Consider the following 21944-nt stretch of genomic DNA (forward strand, 5'->3'; position numbering starts at 1 on the left):
CCTGAAAATTCTTCCTGAAAAATCTGCTGATGGTATTATGGAAGTTCCTTTGTATGAAACAAGTTGCTTTTCTCTTCTTTTATATTTTCTCCTTGTATTTAACTTTTGACAGCTTAGTTATAATGTATCTCAGTATGGATGTCTGTAGATTCTTCTATGTGGAACTTCTTGGACTTCCAGGATCTAGATGTCCGTTTCTTTCCCCAGGTTTTAACAAAAGCTTTTAGCCATTATTTCTTTGAATGAGCTTTCTGCCCCTTTCTTTCTCTCTCCTTCTTCTGAGAGCACTATAATGTATATCTTGGTCTCCTTGATGGTGTCCATATGTCTCTTAACTGTTTTCACTCATTTTCATTCTTGGCTCTTCTGATTAGATGAATTCCACTGCCCTGTCTTCAAGTTTGTTGATCCTTTTTCTGCTTGATCTGGTCTGATACTGACTCCTGTAATGAATTTTTCAGTTCAGTTATTGCATTCTTCCACTAAGTGTTTTCTCCGTGGTACTTTTTAAATAGTCTCTCTTTGTTGAAATTCTCACTTTGTTCTTGCATTTGTCTCTTGATCTTGGTAAGCATCTTTATGACTGTTATTTTGAACTGTCACATATATCACTATCTCTATTGAGATCTGTTTCTGTTGACTTTTCTTGTTTTGTTTGGAACATATTCCTCAGTTTCTTCAATTTCCTTGATTCTTTGTTCATTTCTGCATATTAGAAAAAACACCCACCTCTCCCAGTGTTGGTACAGTGGTCTTGTATAGGAAATGAATCTCTTCAATCAGCCCAGCCCAGGCTTCTAGTTGTCCCTCAAACTTCTGAGGTTGTCCAAATCAACTTCTTTGTTGTTAGTGGCTCACATTAGCTGAGGGTGCTCTAAAACCCATCAATGTCCCAAAGGTGAGAATTGAAGTCATGACCTGGATGCAGACTGATTATCAACTGGACCCTCAGATAGCAGCTGGGATACTCTTTACTTAATACCCCTCCAGAGAGACACTGGAAGATGGGCATTTTTGCCTGCTCTCTCTGTGTTTGGCCTGGGATATAGTCATTGGGTAGAAGTGCTCTTGTACCTGTTAACTGCTTTGTGTGCTACAATATTATGGGACTGAAGAATGCAAGCCTTGTTGGTTCTCAGAGCCAGGCAACCAGAGGTGGGGGTACAGGGAGGCATTCCTTGAACAGCAGCCACAAAAGCTGGGGTGCCAGAAATTTGTGCAAACTCCTTCCAAGGAGATGTTGTAGACTTGGTTTTACTGTTCCAGCCAGAGGGAAGGGGCAGGGAAAATGTCCACCAGTTTCCCAGTCTTTGGTGAGGATTACAGCCAGCCAGTGCATATGTGTTATAGTTAGAAGCCTGGCCCTCAGATAACAGCTTTTAACACATGCAAATAAACCTCTTTCAGGAAAAGGCTGATGGTACATGAGTGGTTTTGCCTGTTCCCTCTTTGTTGAGTCCTGGGGGTTTAGCTGGTTAAGAACTGCTTCTTGGTTACTGTCCTACGGGACTTGTGAATGCAAGCCCTTTTGGCCTTCAGAGCTGGGTGTTTATGGGCCACATCCCTCAGATGGGAGTTTTAAAAGTTGGGGTACTAGGGGCGCCTGGGTGTCTCAGTCGGTTAAGCGGCCGACTTCGGCTCAGGTCATGATCTCACGGTCCGTGAGTTCGAGCCCTGCATCGGGCTCTGTGCTGACAGCTCAGAGCCTGGAGCCTGTTTCAGATTCTGTGTCTCCCTCTCTCTGACCCTCCCCTGTTCATGCTCTGTCTCTCCCTGTCTCAAAAATAAATAAAATGTCAAAAAAAATTTTTTAAATAATAAAATAAAATAAAAGTTGGGGTACTAAATGTGAGGTCCAAACCCTTTACTCCTCAGGGAGAAGGTGGGAATGAGGGTTTTCTTCCAATTGTAGGACACTGTGCCAAGAAGAGGGTTTATGGCAAGAGTGTGTCTCAGCCTTTCCTACCCACTTCAATGTGGGTGTTCTTTCATTTGCCCAATGTGTATGTGTTGTTCGGCTAGTTTCTAAATTTTTCAGAGAGAACTCCATATACAGCTGTACATTTGATGTGCCTGTGGGAGGAGAGGAGCTCAAAAGTCTCCTCTTTCACTTTCTTAGTCAATTATCTTCAATTTCTAATTAATTTAGCTATCTCTCCTGTTAATTAAATCCATATTTCTAGACTGACCACTTCTCAAAAAGGCAAAATATGTCATCTCCTTGTTCCATGTGTTTGTTTAAGGCAGCATCTTCTGGAATCCCTCGCCAATTATCTTTTGCTTTTATCCTATGTTGACTCCCCTAACTCCTACATCCTTTTACTTCTTTTACTCCCTCACTTTGTGGTGTTCCTTGAGAAATCGATCTTTAGAATAGTTTATTATGGAAGATAATATTTTTGAGTTTTTACATGTCTGAAAATATCCTCATTTTACTGATACTATTGTTTAGGCAGACAGATTTTTAAACTAAAATGAGGACTTTTGAAGGCACTGTTCCACTATTTTCTAACTTCAAGGGCTAAGAAGTCAAATGTCATTCTGAGTCTGGATCCTTTGGGACCTAATTTCTTCGCAGAAACTTTTATTTTTTAATTTTATTTATTTATTTTGTGAGAGAATGCACACAAGCAGGGGAGGGGCAGCGAGAGAGAATTCCAGGCAGCTCCTGCACTGTCAGAGTGGAGCCTGACACGGTGCTCAAACTCAAAAACCATGAGAACCTGTGCCAAAATCAAGAGTCGAACACTTAACTGACTGAGCCACCCAGCACCTCTCTTCTCAGAAACATTTTAAGATCTTGTCTTTATCCCAATACTCTGAAAATTTTCAACTTGTGTGCTTTGGTTAGTCTTTTTTTTTCTTTTTCTTTTTCTTTTTCTTTTGCTGAGCATACATTAGACCTTTTAAATTTGGAAACCTGTCATTCAGCTCTGAGAAATTACTTTTCTAGGATAATTTTGCACCTTTTACCCTCCTCTCTCTTCTGGAATCTATAGTTAGGTGTTGTATTCCCTGGAATAATCAGATTTCCTTAATTTTGCTCATTTTCATTTCTTTTGACTTCTTTGTTCTAGTATTTGTAACATTTTAATTTGATTGTTCAAACCTATTTAAAGTGTTATTCTTTCAAAAATAATTTTCTTCTATGAAAATTTTAAATAGCATTCTATGCCTATTCCCTATGTGCAATTGGCATTTTCTCTGAGACACTACTCTTAGACCATTATAAATCTCATGATAAAATACGCTTCTTGAGAAAGATTTTGCCTCTTGAAATATTTTCTTTATATAGGGTTTACTCACCTCAAAATATGTGCCTTTTAGTTTCCCTACTGTTAATTAAACTTAGTTTTAAGTGATTTCTCCAAAACGTGTCAAGTATCATAAGATGTTGGCAAGAAGAAAATGTAGCTTATGAACATCTGTGGCCATGCTACAAATGAAGCTGAAGTATAAATAACTGTGAAATAGAAAGACGCGGAGATGATTCCAGCAATCAGACTTGGCCAAAGCACAGGGCTTTTGGCAATGGCTTGGTATGTGGAATGCATTACCCACTTAAATCAAAGTCCACATACCTGTTATTTCTTTTTTCCATTTTCCATTCACCATAGTGGTGTGTTTTCTTTTTTTTTTTTTCTTTTTCCCTTTTTTTTTTTTTAAAGGTCCTGAGGCCTCTGAGCAAGAATTTAATCTCTAGAGTGTTACATGCGCAAACATCCTTTGTCCGTGCAATTTATTTAAATGAGTGGTATGGATGATTTTTTATTGGCATCCTTTTACTGCAAATGATAATGGTACCTTCTGTCAGTTGATAAGTTTACAAAATGCTTTGATGTGCGGTCTCTCACTAAAATCCCTGTAAGTTTTAATCCTCATTGCAGTTTGTAAAAGCAGATGGTAATAGTACAATGATGAAGAGCCTCATTATTCTTTTTTTAGTTTATTTAATTCAAGTCAGTTAACATAGAGTATTGGTTTTAGGCATAGAACCCAGTGATTCATCACTTACATATAACACACAGTGCTCATCCACACAAGTGCCCTCCTTAATGCTCATCACCCATTTAGCCTATCCCCTCACCCACCTCCCCTTCAGCAACCCTCAGTTTGTTTTCTGTATTTAAGAGTCTCGTGGTTTGCCTCCATTTTTCATATTTTCCCTTCCCTTCCTTTTATGTTTATCTGGTGTTTCTTAAATTTCACATATAAGTGACATCAATATGTATCTTTCTGACTTATTTCACTTACATAATACACTCTAGTTCCATGCACGTTGTTACAAATGGCAAGATTTCATTCTTTTTGATTGCCGAGTAATATCCTAGGTAATATACAATATCTTCTTTATCCATTCCTCAGTCAATGGACATTTGTGCTTCTCCCATATTTGGCTGTTGTTCATAGTGCTGCTATAAACATTAGGGTGCATGTGCTCCTTGAAATCAGCATTTTTGTATCCTTTGGATAAATGCCTAGTAGTGAAATAGCTGGGTCATAGGGTAGTTTTATTTTTTTGAGGAAACTCCACATTGTTCTCCAGAGTGGCTGTGTCAGTCTGCATTCCCCCCAACAGTGCAAAAGTGCTCCCCCTTTTCTGCATCTTTGCCAAGATGGGTTGTTTTCGGAGCTGTTAATTTTATCCATTCTGAGAGGTTTTGAGGTGTTATCTTATTGTGGTTTTGATTTTATTTCCCTGATGATGAGAGCCTCATTGTTCTTAACCAAAGAATAGATTACCACCTTGTACCGTATGTAGAATGATCGATGTGTCTGATATATATAGCACTCAAAAAGTGATTTGCCTTTGTTGTAACGCTAGACTCTGTCATCTTATAGATTCTGGCAGTGTTTTAATGCATTGCCTCAATAGTCAAGAATCTGGGGGCACGCGGGTGGCTCAGTCACGTAAGAGTCCAACTTTGGCTCAGGTCATGATCTCGCATCAGGCTCTGTGCTGAGAGCTCGGAGTCTGGAGCCTGCTTCAGATTCTGTGTCTTCATCCCTGCCCCTTCCCCCCTCACACGTGCTCTCTCAGAAATAACATTAAAAAAAAAAAAAAAAGTCAAGAATCTGATTCCCCTGAACTCCATAAACTTCTCCTGTTACTGCTTATTATCGTCTGTACCAAATGAACTGTTGTCGTGTTTTTTACTCATTTGTAAAATGCATTTCCATCTTTTATGTGTCCTGCATTCTTATTCAATTACAAACTTCTCAAAAATGGTAATTATAATCCCAAAAGCCTTGTACAAATTTGAGACTCAAATTAGTCAGCTGATTCAAGTTGGTTTTACATTCAAAATTACTTTTCCTGCTAAGTGTGCTGTTAAAAGGAACTTAGTTTCAGGCAAATGGCAAACAGCTTTACTGCCTGAATTTCTTAAGAGGATTTGCTCTCTGTATTCTTTGAATGAAATTTGCCAAATATTGCATAGTAAGTTAATGCATAATTCTTAAGCATAGAATCAAACATACCTACAACTCCAAGGGATTTAGTTTTATTTTGTTTTGTTTTTTTAATGTAAAGACATAAGGCCTAGCCTAGACTGTTTGACAAGTACTTTTTCTTTCCTCATGCTGCTTCGAGAATATATGTGTATTCACCGTCCTCATGATTTCAAAATAGAATTAGGAAGGAATATTGTTTCCCACCTCTAAAGGATATATCACATTTTTTTTAAAATTTCTCTCCCACACAGCTATGAATTCCAGGTGAAACCCAAAAACCCACTTGGAGAAGGCCCAGCCAGCAACACGGTGGCATTCAGTACTGAATCAGGTAATCACATCAATTCCCAAATCAAGGATGTAAAGAGCCTCAATGTTTTGCATATGGAGATTCATATGCAATTTGAAATTCAGCTAAATAAACACGGTATATAGTTTCTTGAATTTCAAAACAAATTGATCAAAGTAGCTTTAAGAAAATACTACTTACATTTTTTTCTCACTTATTTTGATGTCAAAAAAAGGCACATCAGTTTAAAAGATAAAAAGTGGGCTCCTGGGTAGCTCAGTCTGTTAAGCCTCTGACTTGATTTCCACTCAGGTCATGATCTCTCACCATCATGAGATGGAGCCCCATGTTAGGCATGGAACCTGCTTAAGATTCCTCCCCCCTCTCTTCCCTCTAGTCCTCCCTCACTCCTGCACACAAATGTGCTCATGTGCTCTTTCTCTAACAAAAAAAAAAAGGAGGGGAGGGGATCTATACTTACAAACTGAACAAATGCTCCTCTGTATGCCTAAAATCCAAGCCTAGAATAAAAATATCAGACACACTGAGCCGCGCTACCTCCAGAAAGGGAATTTGATACTTTTTTGATAAACAGCTGTGAAATTTTCTGACCTACATTCCAATTCCTTTGAAAGATAAATCTACACTCACAGCATTATTTGTGTAATTTTTACACCAACTGTACGTCATGGCATTTTGGTAATTTTACCATCAATAGTTTTCTGTCTGAATTTAAAAGAGGAAGCTTTAAAATGGAATGAGCGCTTGAAGAGCAACAAAAAATTCCAAAAGATGCAGCTGAGTACCTGGCAGAAGACTGTCCAATGGAGAACAATTCCAAAACACCCCTTCAAATTGTCTTTAGCAAGAGTGTACCACTTTGCAAGTCAGACTTGACTGTAAGCGTCCACCTTCTTCACTCTGCCACCGAAACACCAGGGCTTACCTAGTAACATCTGACTCTGTGTTTGCTATTTCTCTTCAGCGGACCCAAGAGTCAGCGAGCCAGTTTCTGGTAAGTACCTGTGTCAGTGTGAACACAATACGTGCTTTTCTAAACTGATTCAACTAAACAGGCATGGCAGAGTTTTGGTCATGATTTCATTTTCATCCATTTAGTCTTAGAATATCAGCCAGGTGCAAATACTTACCTAAAACACTCACTAACATTGAGAACCTAGGATGTTTGGGGAACAAGTTGGATATTTTGAGACTCCGTGTCATTCGTGTGCGAGGCCAGCTCAAAATTTGTTAAATAAGTCACGACAGAACAACTTCATTTCCACCTTTAATAGCAAGTCACATTAAAGCAGCTGTTTAAATTATATACTGCTACCAAAACAAAGCAACAAAATCTTAAATTTGCTCCTAAAGGGATGGTCTACACTCAACACCTAAACACACCGCTTCTCTCACTAGTGACAGGAACTTAATTAGGGGTTTATATGTTTAAACTCATAGAATGCTTTGAGTCTAATATTTAGCATTGTAGAAAACCAGGTTATCAGCAAGTTGACAATGAACTTTGCAAACTGCTTTCTAAAAAGCATTTAGGACTGGGGCACCTGGGTGGCTCAGTCAGTTGAGTGTCCAACTTTGGCTCAGGTCATGATCTTGTGCTTCACTGCTGTCAGTCTGGCAGCGCAGAGCCTGCTTTGGATCCTCTGTCCCCTCTTGCTGTCCTTGCTTGCACTCTCTCAAAAATAAACATTTAGAAACAAAACAAAACAAAAAAGCATTTAGGACGGCTCTTCAATACGCAAAGTTGGATGCTAACCTCAAACCATGTGTTCTCCTTCTGTAGCAGGAAGAGATGCCATCTGGACCGAAAGACCCTTTAATTCAGACTCTTACTCAGAATGTAAGGGCAAACAGTATGTCAAACGGACATGGTATAAAAAGTTTGTAGGGGTGCAGCTGTGCAACTCTCTCAGATACAAGATTTATCTGAGTGACTCCCTCACAGGTAAGTGGGGCTCCCAGCTCTGTTTTGAGCCTTGTCCTTCAGGGAATGCTTTACAGCATTCTGTAACTTAGCCTTTTCTATGGACAGTTCCAGCCATTACTTTTCTTTTGAGCAATTTTTTTCTTTTTGAGCAAGATAGTCCTGGAATACTTAGCCTGGGATTCGAGATATGCTATTAGAAGGTAAATAATGAAAATGCAACTTGAAACAAAACCATCATGGCAAATTTGAATGTAAAGGCACTTGGCCATATCAAAGTTCCATTTTGTTACAGCCACCAAAGACAGACAAGCCTACTGATAATAAAATGAGTGAAACAATAATCATGGAAGGAATAGGACAGATTTAATGTTTTAAGTCTGTCAGAGACCAGATCAAAACACCTGACCAAAAGGGTTATAAATCCTTGATCCAGACCTGATCAGTGCATGGTTACCATGTTCTCTCATATACTCATACAGTAAAAATTTTAAACAAATAAGGCTGGCCTCACCATGGAAAGGCAGACATTTGTTCAGGCACTCAATAAGCAGCTACTGTGTTCAGATGTTTTCTAGGTGCTGGGGACAAACCAGTAAACAAACCCGATTCCTGCTTTCTAGCAGCTTACAATTTAGTAGAGACAGACAACTATGTACAGAAAAATTAAAAGAGGTGAGAGAAAATGGCCCAACGGAAGCTCCTTTAGCTGGAATGGTCTCTCTGAAAAGCTAAGATTTGTGCTAAAAAGAAAACGAGAAGCAATCACCCCAGCAAAAATGTAGGGATGAAGCACTAGAGGGAGAAGGAAGAGAAATGCAAAGGCCTCTGCCAGAACACGCCTAGCCAGTTCCACTAGTGTGGCTCAGGTGTAGTAAGGGGAAGGTCAGGCAGGCAGGCATAAAATCATAGGTTCTCTTTTGAATAGGAGACTGCAGGAGAGATTTATGAAGAGGGGTAACATTATCTGAGCTGCATTTTAAATTTTTTTTTTTTTTTCAACGTTTATTTATTTTTGGGACAGAGAGAGACAGAGCATGAACAGGGGAGGGGCAGAGAGAGAGGGAGACACAGAATCGGAAACAGGCTCCAGGCTCCGAGCCATCAGCCCAGAGCCTGACGCGGGGCTCGAACTCACGGACCGCGAGATCGTGACCTGGCTGAAGTCGGACGCTTAACCGACTGCGCCACCCAGGCGCCCCTATCTGAGCTGCATTTTAAAGAGATGACTGATCTCTGGGAGGAGAGGGAGAGGAGTAAGAGAGACAAGAGTAAAAGCAGTGGTGCCAGCTGAAGACTTACTCCATACTTCAGTGAAAAGACACTGATGGCTTGAACTGGAGGGGGGGGGGGAGTACAGAAGCAGGGAAGACTTTATCTGAAAAAATTTGATTATTTCAGAATTATCCTTTATCAAAGATAGTATCACTTTATGATGCTTTTAATTTCCGGTTCCTCAGGAAAATTTTATAACATAGGCGATCAGAGAGGCCATGGAGAAGATCACTGCCAGTTTGTGGATTCGTTTTTGGATGGCCGCACAGGACAGCAACTAACTTCTGACCAGTTACCCACCAAAGAAGGTATGTTTTCTGAGCCTCCTCCTAAGCCAGAGGATTTTACAAAGAGAATTCAAGCTGAGGAAAGCAATCATTTTAAAAATTATTCTACAGTATTGCTGCTCTAATTATCTGACTAGAAAAAAAGATCTTCACATAAGACCTTAATAGAAATTTCTCAAATTACCTCCCAGTCCTTAAGACTCTACTCCTTAGAGCTAAAGGAAATTACACACAGACATCTATTAAAGGCATTCTACTCCAAGAACACCTGAATTTTCAAAAACAGCTATAAAAGAGTAGTATTTCCCAATCTTAAATCACTCTTGTATTACCTTTATTGTTTTGTCATACCGAGCACCCTGGCGTTTTTTTATTCCCTTATTATTTGCCTTAGAAGTCATTATATAAACATAATTAAAATTGAACAATTCTGGTGAGTAATGAATAACCACTGTAACTTGCTAAAGACATATTAGCATTAAGTTCCTCAAGAATTCAAAAGACTGAAAATTTAATCCTTATCCAGGCAGGGCAGGAGAGAGCAAATTAAATGTCCACATTACTCAGGAATCACTAAGAGGTTTTTAAATTATTTGACTAGTCTTTTCAGCAACATGTTTTGTTCACTGGCTTTTAAGTCATCTTTTACTAGAAGTTGAAACTGCTGCCTCTTACGAATTGGATATGAAACATACTGCAAATTTTGTGTATTGCCCTAACATTTACATTCACAGCAAAATTTGTAATTATTTGATGTAGCATCCTTAAAGGAAGATTTCACCTACATTTAATTTTTAGAAATTTAGCATTCTTAGAATGACCCTTTGTTTCCTAACACTGTGGTAAACACCACCTTTACTGGTCACTTCTTCACAGACCACTAGTCTGTAATGTGCAGAAAGAACACTTTCACAAAAGATGCAGAGAGTATACTGAACGTGGCCAAGACACTCAGAACAAAAAAACCCCTCTGACTCCTACCCGCTTTCAGCTTGGTCTCTCAGGCACTACCAACCAGCTCATCCCAACACGCAGGCAGGTATCAGAAGAGTTTCAGGTGCCCCTCCTGTTTAGCCAGCCATTACTATCTTAGTAAAGACACCAGGGTCTCTATTACCACCTATTTTCTAAAATACTTTGCTTCACCTAGAGTAGCATTCAGCCATTCAGTGACACCCTTCAGTCTGTGTGAGTGGTAACGGCCAAAACAGAGCAGCTATTAAAATAAAATCATTTTCCTTCTTAGGTTATTTCAGAGCAGTTCGCCAGGAACCTGTCCAATTTGGAGAAATAGGTGGTCACACCCAAATCAATTATGTCCAGTGGTATGAATGTGGGACCACAATTCCTGGAAAATGGTAGTTGCTGCAATCATGTTCAAAAGTGCCTTCTGTTCTATCACGGCAAAAAACAATTGGAAACGCTATAGTATTTGTCACATTCATTTAAAGCTGTTATGTTTACTATGTATTAAAGTTTAATAGCAATAGTAGATGTTTATTAGATTGCTGAGAATATTTATCAGGTTTTACAAAATCATTTTAAGAAAACAAGATATTGACATTAACAATAACATTTTTAGGGAAGCTGGCTCCCTATTCATGGTATTTTAAGAGATCATTTGTATATTATTTATCACACTGTTGTAATGATGTTTTGAGATACTTTTATAACAAATTTAACATCAAAAACTAATATACTTTTGAAAAAATATTTACTTTTATTAAAGTGTATTCTTCTTACTGGTGAGTTAATTCCATAAATCTCAACTTGGTTTAACTTATTAGATCAAATTATCTTCAGCATTTGTATCAGGGGAGGGTCCTAATATTCATGTTTATTTAAAGTTCAAACTTTTAGCAATAGCTAAACAGCTTTTCTGAAGCATTTCAGTAGTTAACCATTCATGCTGATAAACATTTCCTTAAATCTTTGCAAATTACTGAAAATATTGTTTGAAGCAGGAAATTTGACTTCAGCTGCAAACTGAATATCTGACATTCAATTTCAAAACACACATTTTCTTTCTTCCCATAAATGTGTTACAATGTCTGAATGTACTTTGTCAAACTGTCCCGTTAAGCAACTGCCTTTATATTATTTTTAATATAATTCTAATGAAGCTGTATGTAGAGTCTGAATGTGAAGTCTTCCCTACCATTTTACAGGATATGTACTCTACTTTTATACATTAGACCTCTATGCACGAATGTATCAGATGATGTTTTCATAATTTTGTCTAACTCAACCTGTAATGAAAATCTGTTTTAAAAAAGTCCTTCATTTGGAGGATAGGAGAATGCTGCCTCGTTGCCCTTATTCTGAAAGGACCTTTCCTCTGCTCTCCATCATGCTTCAATTTTATCAGTGCTATGTTTTGTATTTTTTAAGCAAGTATAAACTGCAATAAAGAGATGTAGTTTTTTTAAGACTGAGTTCCTCATTTCCGAATGATTCATCTAAGGAAAATCACAAAGTTAGTTATTCAGGATCTACCCAACCCCCCCCCCCCCCCCCCCCCCCCGTATCTAAGTGTCATGGTTTTAAGCCAATGATTATTAAATGCATTTCTTTTAAAGTCAGGACAAAAAACAAATGGCACCGTGTTTCCTGATATAGAAAACTGTGAGCTAAAATGTCTACACTTAACAGACCAAACATCAAAAAGGATTTCGCTCATGTAGTTTAGTCATTGACATATACAAGACCACTAATGGATTCAATTGTCTTTATTAACCTATCAATGTTACATTTTATACATAATACCTAGTTGTCTTCTCAAAGGGATCTACTTTAGTACATCATGTTAATAATAAAAAGCCAAGTAAGATGGCTAAACTTCAACCTAGCGTTTTAATATCCTCCGGACAAGGCAAGCTAGAAAGTCAATCACTTTACACACGTCAGAGTAGTGTTCCAAAATAACTAGGCAGCTGCTACACTTTTAAGCAAGGGAAGAAAAAAACTTTCATTTTGGTCTTTTTGTGTTCTAGCAAATTATACTTTCAATTAACAGCAACAATGATATCAAAAAATGCTCTGCTTTTTAAATTTCTGGACTTCAATACAAATTAAAATAGTAGTACTGGAGTCTTTTGGGAGGCAAATAAGCTAGCAGCTACATTAATCAGTGTAGCTGAGCCTCTTTATCGATAACCAGGTCCAGGTTGGGTATAGCCCTGACCAAAGGGAGGGCGGGTACGTGCATAAGGGTTAGGCCCACTAGGAGGTGGAGCCATAGTACTTCCAGGAGGTGGAGTAAAACCTGGTCTCGGCTGATAGGCCCCGGGTTGGCTTGGAGCCATTCCAGGCTGTGAGGCAGGGGCCACAGTGTAACTGGTAGGCTGAGAAGTTTGGGTAGTGTAAGTTTGTGAAGGGTAACTGCTCGCCTGGTACTGCTGCGGTGGTTGAGCAGGCAGCTGTTGAGGCTGACCCGCAAAGGCAGGAGCCGGTGCCTGGGAAGTTGGTTGCTGGCCATATCCCTGGAACTGCTGAGGCTGCTGGGGTCCAGTCTGCTGACTATAACCTGCTGAAAAGGCAAAATAAAGTACACATATACCTTATTTTTCTTTTGGTGAAAATTTTCCAGAGAATTAGTCTTACTGTAATGGACCAAAAAAGAGGAGAAATTTAAACTTATTCCTAAGTATTTATGTAACAAGTAGCGTAGATTCCATCATATAACATTACTTCAAAACCAAGTAGTAGCAAAAAGGTATTGCCTAAACAATTTCTTACAACGCTCTAATCTTAAATGGAAACCAATATATGCATATGTCTTCATTATGTTTCTGCACGACTTAATCCCTGAGAGCAAATACCTGTTCTAGCATAATCCTAATAAGAACAGATGCTCAAATGATAAATGCAGGAATATAAAGTTAGTCATTAACCTGGCATGGAGGGGAGGCCTATTTAACAACTGTAGCAAGTAAAAACACATTGCAGACAATATTTTTAAATGAAGCAGTGGTGCTACAAATACATCTTACTGTGGTAATGAGATGCTTTAAGGTTTATTCACTCTATAAAAACTAAGCCATTTAAGAATAAACATTAAGTAACCATTTTCACAATCCTACAAATCCTTCATTTCTTTTAGATTTGGTATCTGATGTTTTGCCTTTACACTTTGAACAGTAACAGCATAACACACAAAAAGCATACCATATCGCCCCACAATATCAACATCTATATTCATTATTTACTAGGATGTAAATTTTTTTTAAAAGAACAAGTCTGCTTCACTAAAAACTTTTATCTCTACCATGAAACACACCTGCAGCTACTTGCAATGAAACCTCTCCAATGACTGGAATCCTGTCAGCATTAAATACCAGATACATAAGAAAATTATTAAAATATGTACAACCCTGCATTAAAAAAAAAAAAAGGATTGAATGAATTTGAGTATATTCTGAACTCACCTTGAACCTGGGTTCAAAATTTACTCATGAAAGAAACCTTTTTGACATAGTCCATGAATAAAACTGGAAAGGTCAAAGGGAAACTGCCAAACCAAAAGTATCAAAAATGGTCCAATGTTACCACCACCACTTACAGTCTCCAAGCAGAGTACTTAGTTGACTATTTCCACATCTCCCAAATTCAAGTTAATAGGACTAGTGGGATCAGAAATACAAAGATGATAATTGGAAAACTAAATTTTACTCATGTGAAGAAGGCCCTACTAAAATCATTAAGAACAAGCTTAACTTTTAATAAGTAAATCAAGTCATTTTACTTATGGTACCAAATACTGCAGTCAACTCATGATAAAATCTTCAATGTTATACAACTTCTCCTAACTTCTACATTAAAACTTGCTTAATTTTTTACTGTAAATTCTTGGAGAGACAGAAGGATCAGCTATTTTACTGAAAATGTCTATATAAGTTAAAACTATGAGCAAAAAAATGCTGCCTTTACATCCTGGCAACTGAAATCTAGACTGGCTTTTTAACTGAGTCTGGAAACAACCAGATCCTTAATTATTTCTCAACAGCAGGAATAACGATGGGCCTAAGATGCCATTTCATTAGCAACCTTCTAGTCTTTGATCATAATGTGGCAATGCTTCTTTTTGTGTACAGTTTCCCTCCCACCCCCACCCTCACCCTTGAAAAACAAGTTTAGTGAAGAACAAAAATCTCAAGGAATGGAAATTATGGGACTTTTTAAAGTTAATTAGTATAGGGCAAGGGATCATATGATCCACAAAGTCTAAAATATTTACTATCTAGACTTTTATGGCAGGTAAGTCTGCCACCACTGGACTAGGTTGGAGAATGCAGCATGATATAAGTAATGAACAGCAAAGTCCGGTACACTGGTTCTGATATAGCTTCCCCACTGAATGCTTGCATGTCACAACCTCTCTGAACCAGTTGTCTTGTTTATACAATGAGTGGGTGAGACAAGGACAAAAAATAAAAAACTTGGCTGCACTTTAGAATGACGTGCTTTGCTTTTTTAAAGTATCAAAGCCTAAGTCTCACTCCTAACCTGAAGCAAAATATCTGGGAGTAGAGTCCAGGCACCAGCACAGAGGGGGCTGAAATCCCCTGGACTAGAATGAGGACTAGGTCTTTTCAGCTCTATTATTTCTACAAGTTACGTAATTTGTAACACTACAACTTTAAAGGAAACCTGAAATAACTTCCCCTAATATAATAATCCAAGCTTAAATTCATCTCACCTACTTTACATAATTAAAAACTAACAGCTACGGGTTAAATCACTCTACAGCAAACATAATCCAAATAAAAACAGCTATCTGCATTAAAATATACCAAACTCCAACTAAGATAGGCCATAAAATTCTAGTTCAAGAGGCATGACACAGTTGTTTGTTTGTTTTCCTGTGAACAGCCTGAGAGTAAACATTCTAGGTTCTGTGGGCCACACAATCTCTGTTACAAGTACTCAGCTCTGCCATTACAGTGCCAAGGAGCAACAGCATGAAATGAATGGGTGTTGATGTTTTCCAATAAAACTTAATACACAAAAACAAGTGACAGGCCATATTTGGCCTGTGGGCTACAATTTGCTAACTCCTACTCTAAATGATACTATAAAACTCTATAAGATAAAATTTAGGTAATATTCACCTTATATAAGTTATTTTTAATTACAGTTGAAATTTTGATACTTAAATCTTTGGCTGTGAAACATGAGTGGAACAGAAACTCTGTTTTAACAAAAGTAAAATTACCTGATCTATAACTATCACAGTCAAAGCTACACTAAAGAGATATGATATTTAAATATGGATAATCTTTAGTGGACAGAAGGTTAAAGAAAATACCTAGGATGCCTGTCTAGAACATCTATATTCAACATTCTTTGCTGCCTGGATTACATGTGACACAAGTCTATTTTTTTGGCCTGTTTTTTGGTATGCCTACATACTTTTTTGGAGATTTAAAAACCTAAGTAGCTTAATTTAGTTCTTATTTAATAAGACTGCCTTTTCATGTATGAGGAAACTACTATTATTTTTACAGTACCCTGGAATTATGTGTTACATATGAGGAAAAAAAATCTTGCATTCTTGCAGTTCTAAGTCACTAAGAGCTAATCATAAGACTGTATCATACAGGATAGCTTTTGCTAAAAAATGCTTTCACGCTACAAGTTATTACAAAATCATCTACTATGACTGTTAAATGTTGATTTACAGTATTTATGCAAAATATTTACAAATAAATGCTATTTCCTCCAACAAATACTTAAAACCTACTCCGACAATGTAAGTATTACAAATCAAGGAATTAAGAGGAAAGGACTAAAGTTCGATGGGTATAGAAACAGCTCAACACCAACGAGTCGCTCCCTGGGGACACGTGCTCACCTGAATACTGAATACCGTACTGCTGTGGCGGCTGAGGCGGCGCCTGTGGCTGCTGAGCACCGTAGCCGGCCTGTTGCGGGTACTGCTGGTACAGCTGACCTAAAAATGACAAGACAAGGAAAAGAGGCAGGTTTAATTTGATAAAGAGAAATATTTTTAAGGCTCATTTAATTCTCTCCCCATCCAAACACATAAATACACTTAGTAACAAGACACAGAACGTGTTTCCCCTTTAAATGCTACGCACAGAGAAGAATGAACCGAACAAACGGAGCTGATCCGCTGTGGATTAACTGCAGAGAACTCTAATGGGCAGCAAATAACACTAGTGTGGTTACTTCATAAATTCCAGAAAAACAAATGCTTTCAAACCCAAGTACCAACAGATACGTACTACTGATGTTTAGTAAAAATCAACCAAGTCAAAAAACAAAAAATAAAAATCTGAGAAAAGGAACAAATACAACTGACAGCTCCTAAATCTCTCCCAAAACAGTGTATTTGTCATCTAAAGGTTTGAACCTTTGTTACCACATGAATGGACTCTCTGGTAACAAGGAACTATGCGACATCTTTCATTACAGACCTCAGAGATTCCTATGGCATTTGGCAACAATTTGCTTTTCCATCATCCGAATATCCTAGTCCATCATGTTTCAGAATCTGGTAAAGCCTACATGGTTCCTCACTGCACATTTTTGAAAATGGCTTGACAATGGGGATGTAAACTGGGAAATGAGAGTGCTATTTGCGATCAGGAGAGCACAGTTCCTATGGAAAAATCTTTTGGGTACTGTTACTACCTGTAATTTCCAAACAAGCAAGGATTTATTGGTGCACATCTTTCTCATCTCTACTACTTTACTGTTGTTCCAACAGTGGATTTAGCTAGATCTAATGCCTAGAGTAGCAATAAAACTTGCATTTACTATCTAATATTTAAGTCTTTAATTATATGTTTGCTCATTCAAAAAAAAAAAAAGTCACATTATCTTAGTGCCACCAAACTGAGGTGCACTAGGCAGCTAACACCCACAGGCTGAACTCAAGGAATAGAGCCCACTCCATTGGGCTCCCTGCTCAGCCCTATGTACCACAGCACTAACTGAGATATGCCTGTACTTATTAGAGCCAGTTTATTTTCTAGCAAGCAGTTGTTTGCTTTTTATGATAGAAATAAAATCTGCTTAGCTATTTTTAAACTATTAATCCTCTTCCCAAATACAGTAACAAAAAGTTGACAAAAAGTTTCCTAAATGCTTTCTTCATGGTTTAAGACTTACAGACAGCACAAAATGTAGCACAAGAGTGAACTACCTTGGAAGGCACCACATTAATCCTAGATTGTATTTCATAACTAAATTTCAGAACAGCAAGAGAACAGGATGAAGCGCAGAGTAATTGTGAAACTTCTCGTACTGCACTGTGTTGCACAAAGTGGCAGCCAGCCTCCGTGATAACCCCCTACACGGCTTTAGCATATGCACAAGACTCCTGCTGTCCTTTATATCTTTATAAACAAGAAAGATTAACCTCACGATACAAAAGAGCAATAAGCAATAAACACAGGAGTATTCACTCTCTTGTGTAGTCCCCTCCCACACTCAATAAGGCTGACCTATATACCAATAGAATATTGCAGAAATCACAATGACACTTCTGAGGACAGGTCATAAAAGACAGCCACCTTCTACCTTTCTCTTTCGGTCCTTCACTGACTCTCTGGTGGAAGCTGCCAAGGCGTGAGGTCACCCAGCAGGCTGTGAGAGGTTTATGTGAGGAACTAAAGCCTCCAGACAACAACTGTGTGAAAGAGTCATCTTAGAAGTAGATACTCTAGCTCAGATTAAGCTTCTGATGACTGCAACCTCATGAGAGACTGTGACACAAAACCACCTAGCTAAGCCGCTTGCTCCCAGATCCCTGACTCTTTGGAACACTATGAGATAATAAATGTTTGTAGCTTTAAGTATCTATGCTTTGGGATAAATTGTTACACAGCAATAGATAATGAAAATACATAGTTTTTAACTTTGGAAACATGTAGGGGTGACAGCTATTGAAAAGAAAAAGAAGGCATGTAATCAAATAAAAAATGTGAATCTAGCCACCACTGTAATAAGATAATTATGAGACAAAAGAAATTCAAATATAGACTAGTATGTAACATTAAGAATCAGTTTTGTTAGGTGTAATAGCAGAGAAGTTATGGTAAAAGAAAAACTACCAGTATAGACATGCATACTGAAATAGCTGAGTGAAATAACATGAAGTGTTTGATTTAAAATACTTCAGGGAGGGGTGCCTACGCGGTGCAGTCGGTTAAGCCTACAACTCTTGGTTTCAGCTCAGGTTGTTATCTCATGGTACGGTTCGTGGGTTCGAGCCCTGCATTAGGCTTGGCGCTGACAATACAGAGCCAGTTTGGAATTCTCTCCCTCCCCCCCTCTCCCTGCTTCCCTCTGCTCTCTCTCTCAAAATAAATAAACTTTAAAAAATAAAGTACTCCAGCAAATTAAAAAAAAAAAAAAAAAAAAAGAGGGGGACCAAGGAGGATACATGAAAATAGAATGCCAAAACATTGGTAAGTGTTGAAGCTGCACAATGGACTCATGTAGAGTTGATTATTCTAGTTCTACTTTTGTGTATGTTTCTATTCAAGTTATCATTCTATTATCAGAAGATTTTGCATATTTTAATTCTAGCCTTTTCACCTTTTTGGTTAGTTTGTCAAACAGCAAAACCTCCTGGTCTCCCTGATGATTTTTTAATGCTCTTCTCTGTGTCCTCACCACTTCAAAGTTTTTGGCCAACTACTCAACTGCACATAGTTTTCCAATAACAGAGGTGCCTACTTTGTCTGAAAAAGGATAATACTCTCCATTTTGTTTCTTTTCATGATGCTCAACAATATGTTTTTAATCAAACATATTAAGACCAAAATCCAGGGTGGCTGGGTGGCTCAGTTGGTTAAGCGTCCGACTTCAGCTCAGGTCATGATCTCACAGTTCGCGGGTTCGAACCACACGTCGGGCTCTGTGCTGACAGCTCAGAGCCTGGAGCCTGCTTCAGATTCTGTCTCTCCCTCTCTCTCTGCCCCTCCCCTGTTCATGCTCTGTCTTTGTCTCAAGAGTAAATAAACATTAAAAAAAAAAAAGACCAAAATCCTTGGGGGGAAAGTTATAATTCCAAGGTCCCTTTTATGGACTTTAAATAACAACTCAGATTTAGTTTAGATTATTTCATATTGTCTTATAAGAAATTCCTATGTTAACCTATTATTAGTAATGGATTTTTATTGATTTTCTCTTCAAATTATAACCAGCGGCTGATATAACTGGTGATGTCAGGGACTCAATATACATCACAGGTCAAAAAGTACTCATTAAAATGGACCATACTTCATCCTATAAATAACTGATATATTAAGCCAGGGCTGTGCTATCCAATACAATTGCCACATGGCTACTAAGCACCTGAAATGCCGCTAGTCTTAACTACGATATACTGTATGTTTTGGAAGTGTTTTGAACTGGTGCCACACCCCAGATTTCCAATACACAGTACAAAAAAATAAAACATTAGTAACTTCTTAATAATTACATGTTGATACATCAGATACTAGGTTATGTAAAATGTATAACTAACATTAATTTTACCTTTTTAAAAACCTTTTTAAGTGTGACAAATAAAAAAAATTACATGTGGTTTCCACTGTTCTTTTTCTTGGACAGCACTGATCTAGAAACTCACCTCCAGAACGCTATTGATTGATGTCACGTGTTAATAACTGTACAATTTTTATAGTGTATGTTTTAACATAAACTAATAAAATAGAAAATAAAGAAGTTTTAGCAAGGTACACAGTTAATGCCATGCTAAATGAATTCATTGCATATTGAACACTGTTAACCTGATGCCTCTGGAAAAAGGAACTTGGTTGCTATGGGTCAGAGGTGGGAGAGAGAATTTGTGAATTGTATTTTTAAATTTTTACCTGCTTGAAAATAATTTTTCAATTAAAATAAACCCAACAAAATAATTTGAGACATTAACAGAGCCTTAAATCTCATTCCTTTATAAGTGAACAGCAAACATTATTTGGTACAATTATCCCTCCAACTGCCATTCTACAACAGTATACACTGCTTAAGATGCAATTTTTTAAAAAACAGAGATGAAGGCTGACCTGAAGAACATATTAGAGGAGTAAAATCCTTAGGAAAAATATTTTCAATCCCAAGGCCCTTTTTATGGAATTTAAGTAACATAAGGAGCCATTAAACTCCCATCATACCCAAACTCTGCTTTCTCTGTTGCAGTCCACATCTGCTTCTAGTTTGTTCCAGTTTGGGGCAGCTGCACCTTTGTACAAAGACTATAACTAGGGATGGTTGAGAAAAAGCTGAAGCAGTAAGAAATTCTTCCCAAACTATTCACTCATCAGCAAAATGCAACCTGCTAGACCCTATGACTAGCATTCATCCAACAGGACAACTCTAAAAATGTAGCCACAGGATGGTTAGGACTCTATTACCTAAGTGGTCAGTTCATTTTAGGCGATAGTTTTTTGGTTTTTTATATGATTAATAAACTCAGTCACTTGCTTCTGTTGCTGAAAATACATACCACCACTTGACCCTTTTATACACAAATAGAGCACCACCTGGTGTTTGTTTCCAAGTGGAATGTGCAGTTTTTAAACTTCAGTGCCTGCTGTCCTGAGCTTGTGGCCCCTCAGTCCCCTTCAACCATGGTAATGACCCCTTTATCTGTTTAAATACTGAGCTTTCAAGTTCTATTTCATTTGGGACTAGAGACAGTCTTTTAATACCACTAATTTTGTCCAGTTTTCATAATTTACCACAAGAGAATATTAAACCCAGAGAGATTAAACTGCTCATCCAAGGACACATCATTTAGAGAAGACAAGTTTGATTTAAAATACACTGTTTTTCCACAAAAGACATATTACATATTGCTAACTGCACAGAATTTAAGGGCTATTTATCTTTCAAAAAATTGCACTTAACTACAGTTATGCTTTACTTCTATTTTAAAAATAGCTCCAATTACAAAAATAATACACTGATGCAAGAAGGGAAAGGAAGCACCTAAGTATTATTACGCAGTATGAAATGTCACCTCAATGGGTCATCTCTGACATTACCACTGACTGGTGACTGGTACGAATCCTTCCTGATTGGTTGCCATGTATCTATATTCATACAAGCACTTTTTAAGGTATTCTTTTCAATAATCAGAAGCATATCTGACAAATTGTTCTATTTGGGTTTTAACCCTAAAACATACCGTTATCAGTAAATCAAAAGTTTTTACAACTGTTATTTATAGCATGAATGGTTATGTAATCTTTATCATCACCAACAATGCTGCAATAAACATCTCTACACATTTACCTCCCCAAATATGTGCTCTTATTTCTATTTTACCTTCACTCTGACCTGCTTGTGTCTGAGCTCCTGTATATGGTGGCTGCTGTGGCTGAACTCCTGGTGGGTGAGCTGCAGAGGAGGAGGAAGCAATGCTGTCAGGTGTTCCTGAACGGTCTTCTGCAGGAGCACTGGGTGGCCCTAAATGGTCATGAAAAGTCAGTTTAGTTTCTAATACGAGAATTCTCCCCAGCAAGCTGAACAAATAAGTTTGGTTAAAAGAGAACAAAAATGAAAGTACTACAGAGTAAGCACAACCACAAATACAGCCTTTTACACTGAATGTATATACTTCATTTTTTCCTCTGCTTCACTCTCTTAAGAATACACAGCAACAGGGGCGCCTGGGTGGCTCAGTCAGTTATGCATCCAACTTCGGCTCAGGTCA

At 37.9% G+C, this 21944-nt stretch overlaps 2 protein-coding genes across 4 annotated transcripts in view; one reads left to right on the top strand and one right to left on the bottom strand.

Moving 5' to 3' along the window:
* ABI3BP (ABI family member 3 binding protein) overlaps positions 1–10612 on the top strand; it is a 263744-nt gene extending 253132 nt beyond the window's left edge. The window contains exons 65-69 of the mRNA XM_047100450.1: positions 5706–5785; positions 6729–6758; positions 7548–7709; positions 9149–9271; positions 10497–10612. Coding sequence (XP_046956406.1) covers positions 5706–5785; positions 6729–6758; positions 7548–7709; positions 9149–9271; positions 10497–10612 — 511 coding nt within the window. The remainder of the gene's footprint in view (positions 1–5705; positions 5786–6728; positions 6759–7547; positions 7710–9148; positions 9272–10496) is intronic.
* Positions 10613–11964: 1352 nt separating this feature from the next.
* TFG (trafficking from ER to golgi regulator) overlaps positions 11965–21944 on the bottom strand; it is a 33132-nt gene continuing 23152 nt past the window's right edge. The window contains exons 6-8 of one of the 3 annotated variants that reach the window (XM_047099611.1): positions 21569–21697; positions 16104–16202; positions 11965–12779 (exon numbers count right to left, since the gene is read on the bottom strand). In XM_047099611.1, the coding sequence (XP_046955567.1) occupies positions 12397–12779; positions 16104–16202; positions 21569–21697 (611 nt within the window). In that variant the 3' untranslated portion in view covers positions 11965–12396. Of the gene's footprint in view, positions 12780–16103; positions 16203–21556; positions 21698–21944 lie in introns of all 3 variants that reach the window. The other 2 variants (XM_047099610.1, XM_047099609.1) reach the window with 2 other exon arrangements.

Source organism: Lynx rufus, unplaced genomic scaffold (assembly GCF_022079265.1).
Source record: "Lynx rufus isolate CCGP_SWC_20201006 ecotype Redwood Valley unplaced genomic scaffold, mLynRuf1.p SCAF_5, whole genome shotgun sequence".
Classification (NCBI taxonomy): domain Eukaryota; kingdom Metazoa; phylum Chordata; class Mammalia; order Carnivora; family Felidae; genus Lynx; species Lynx rufus.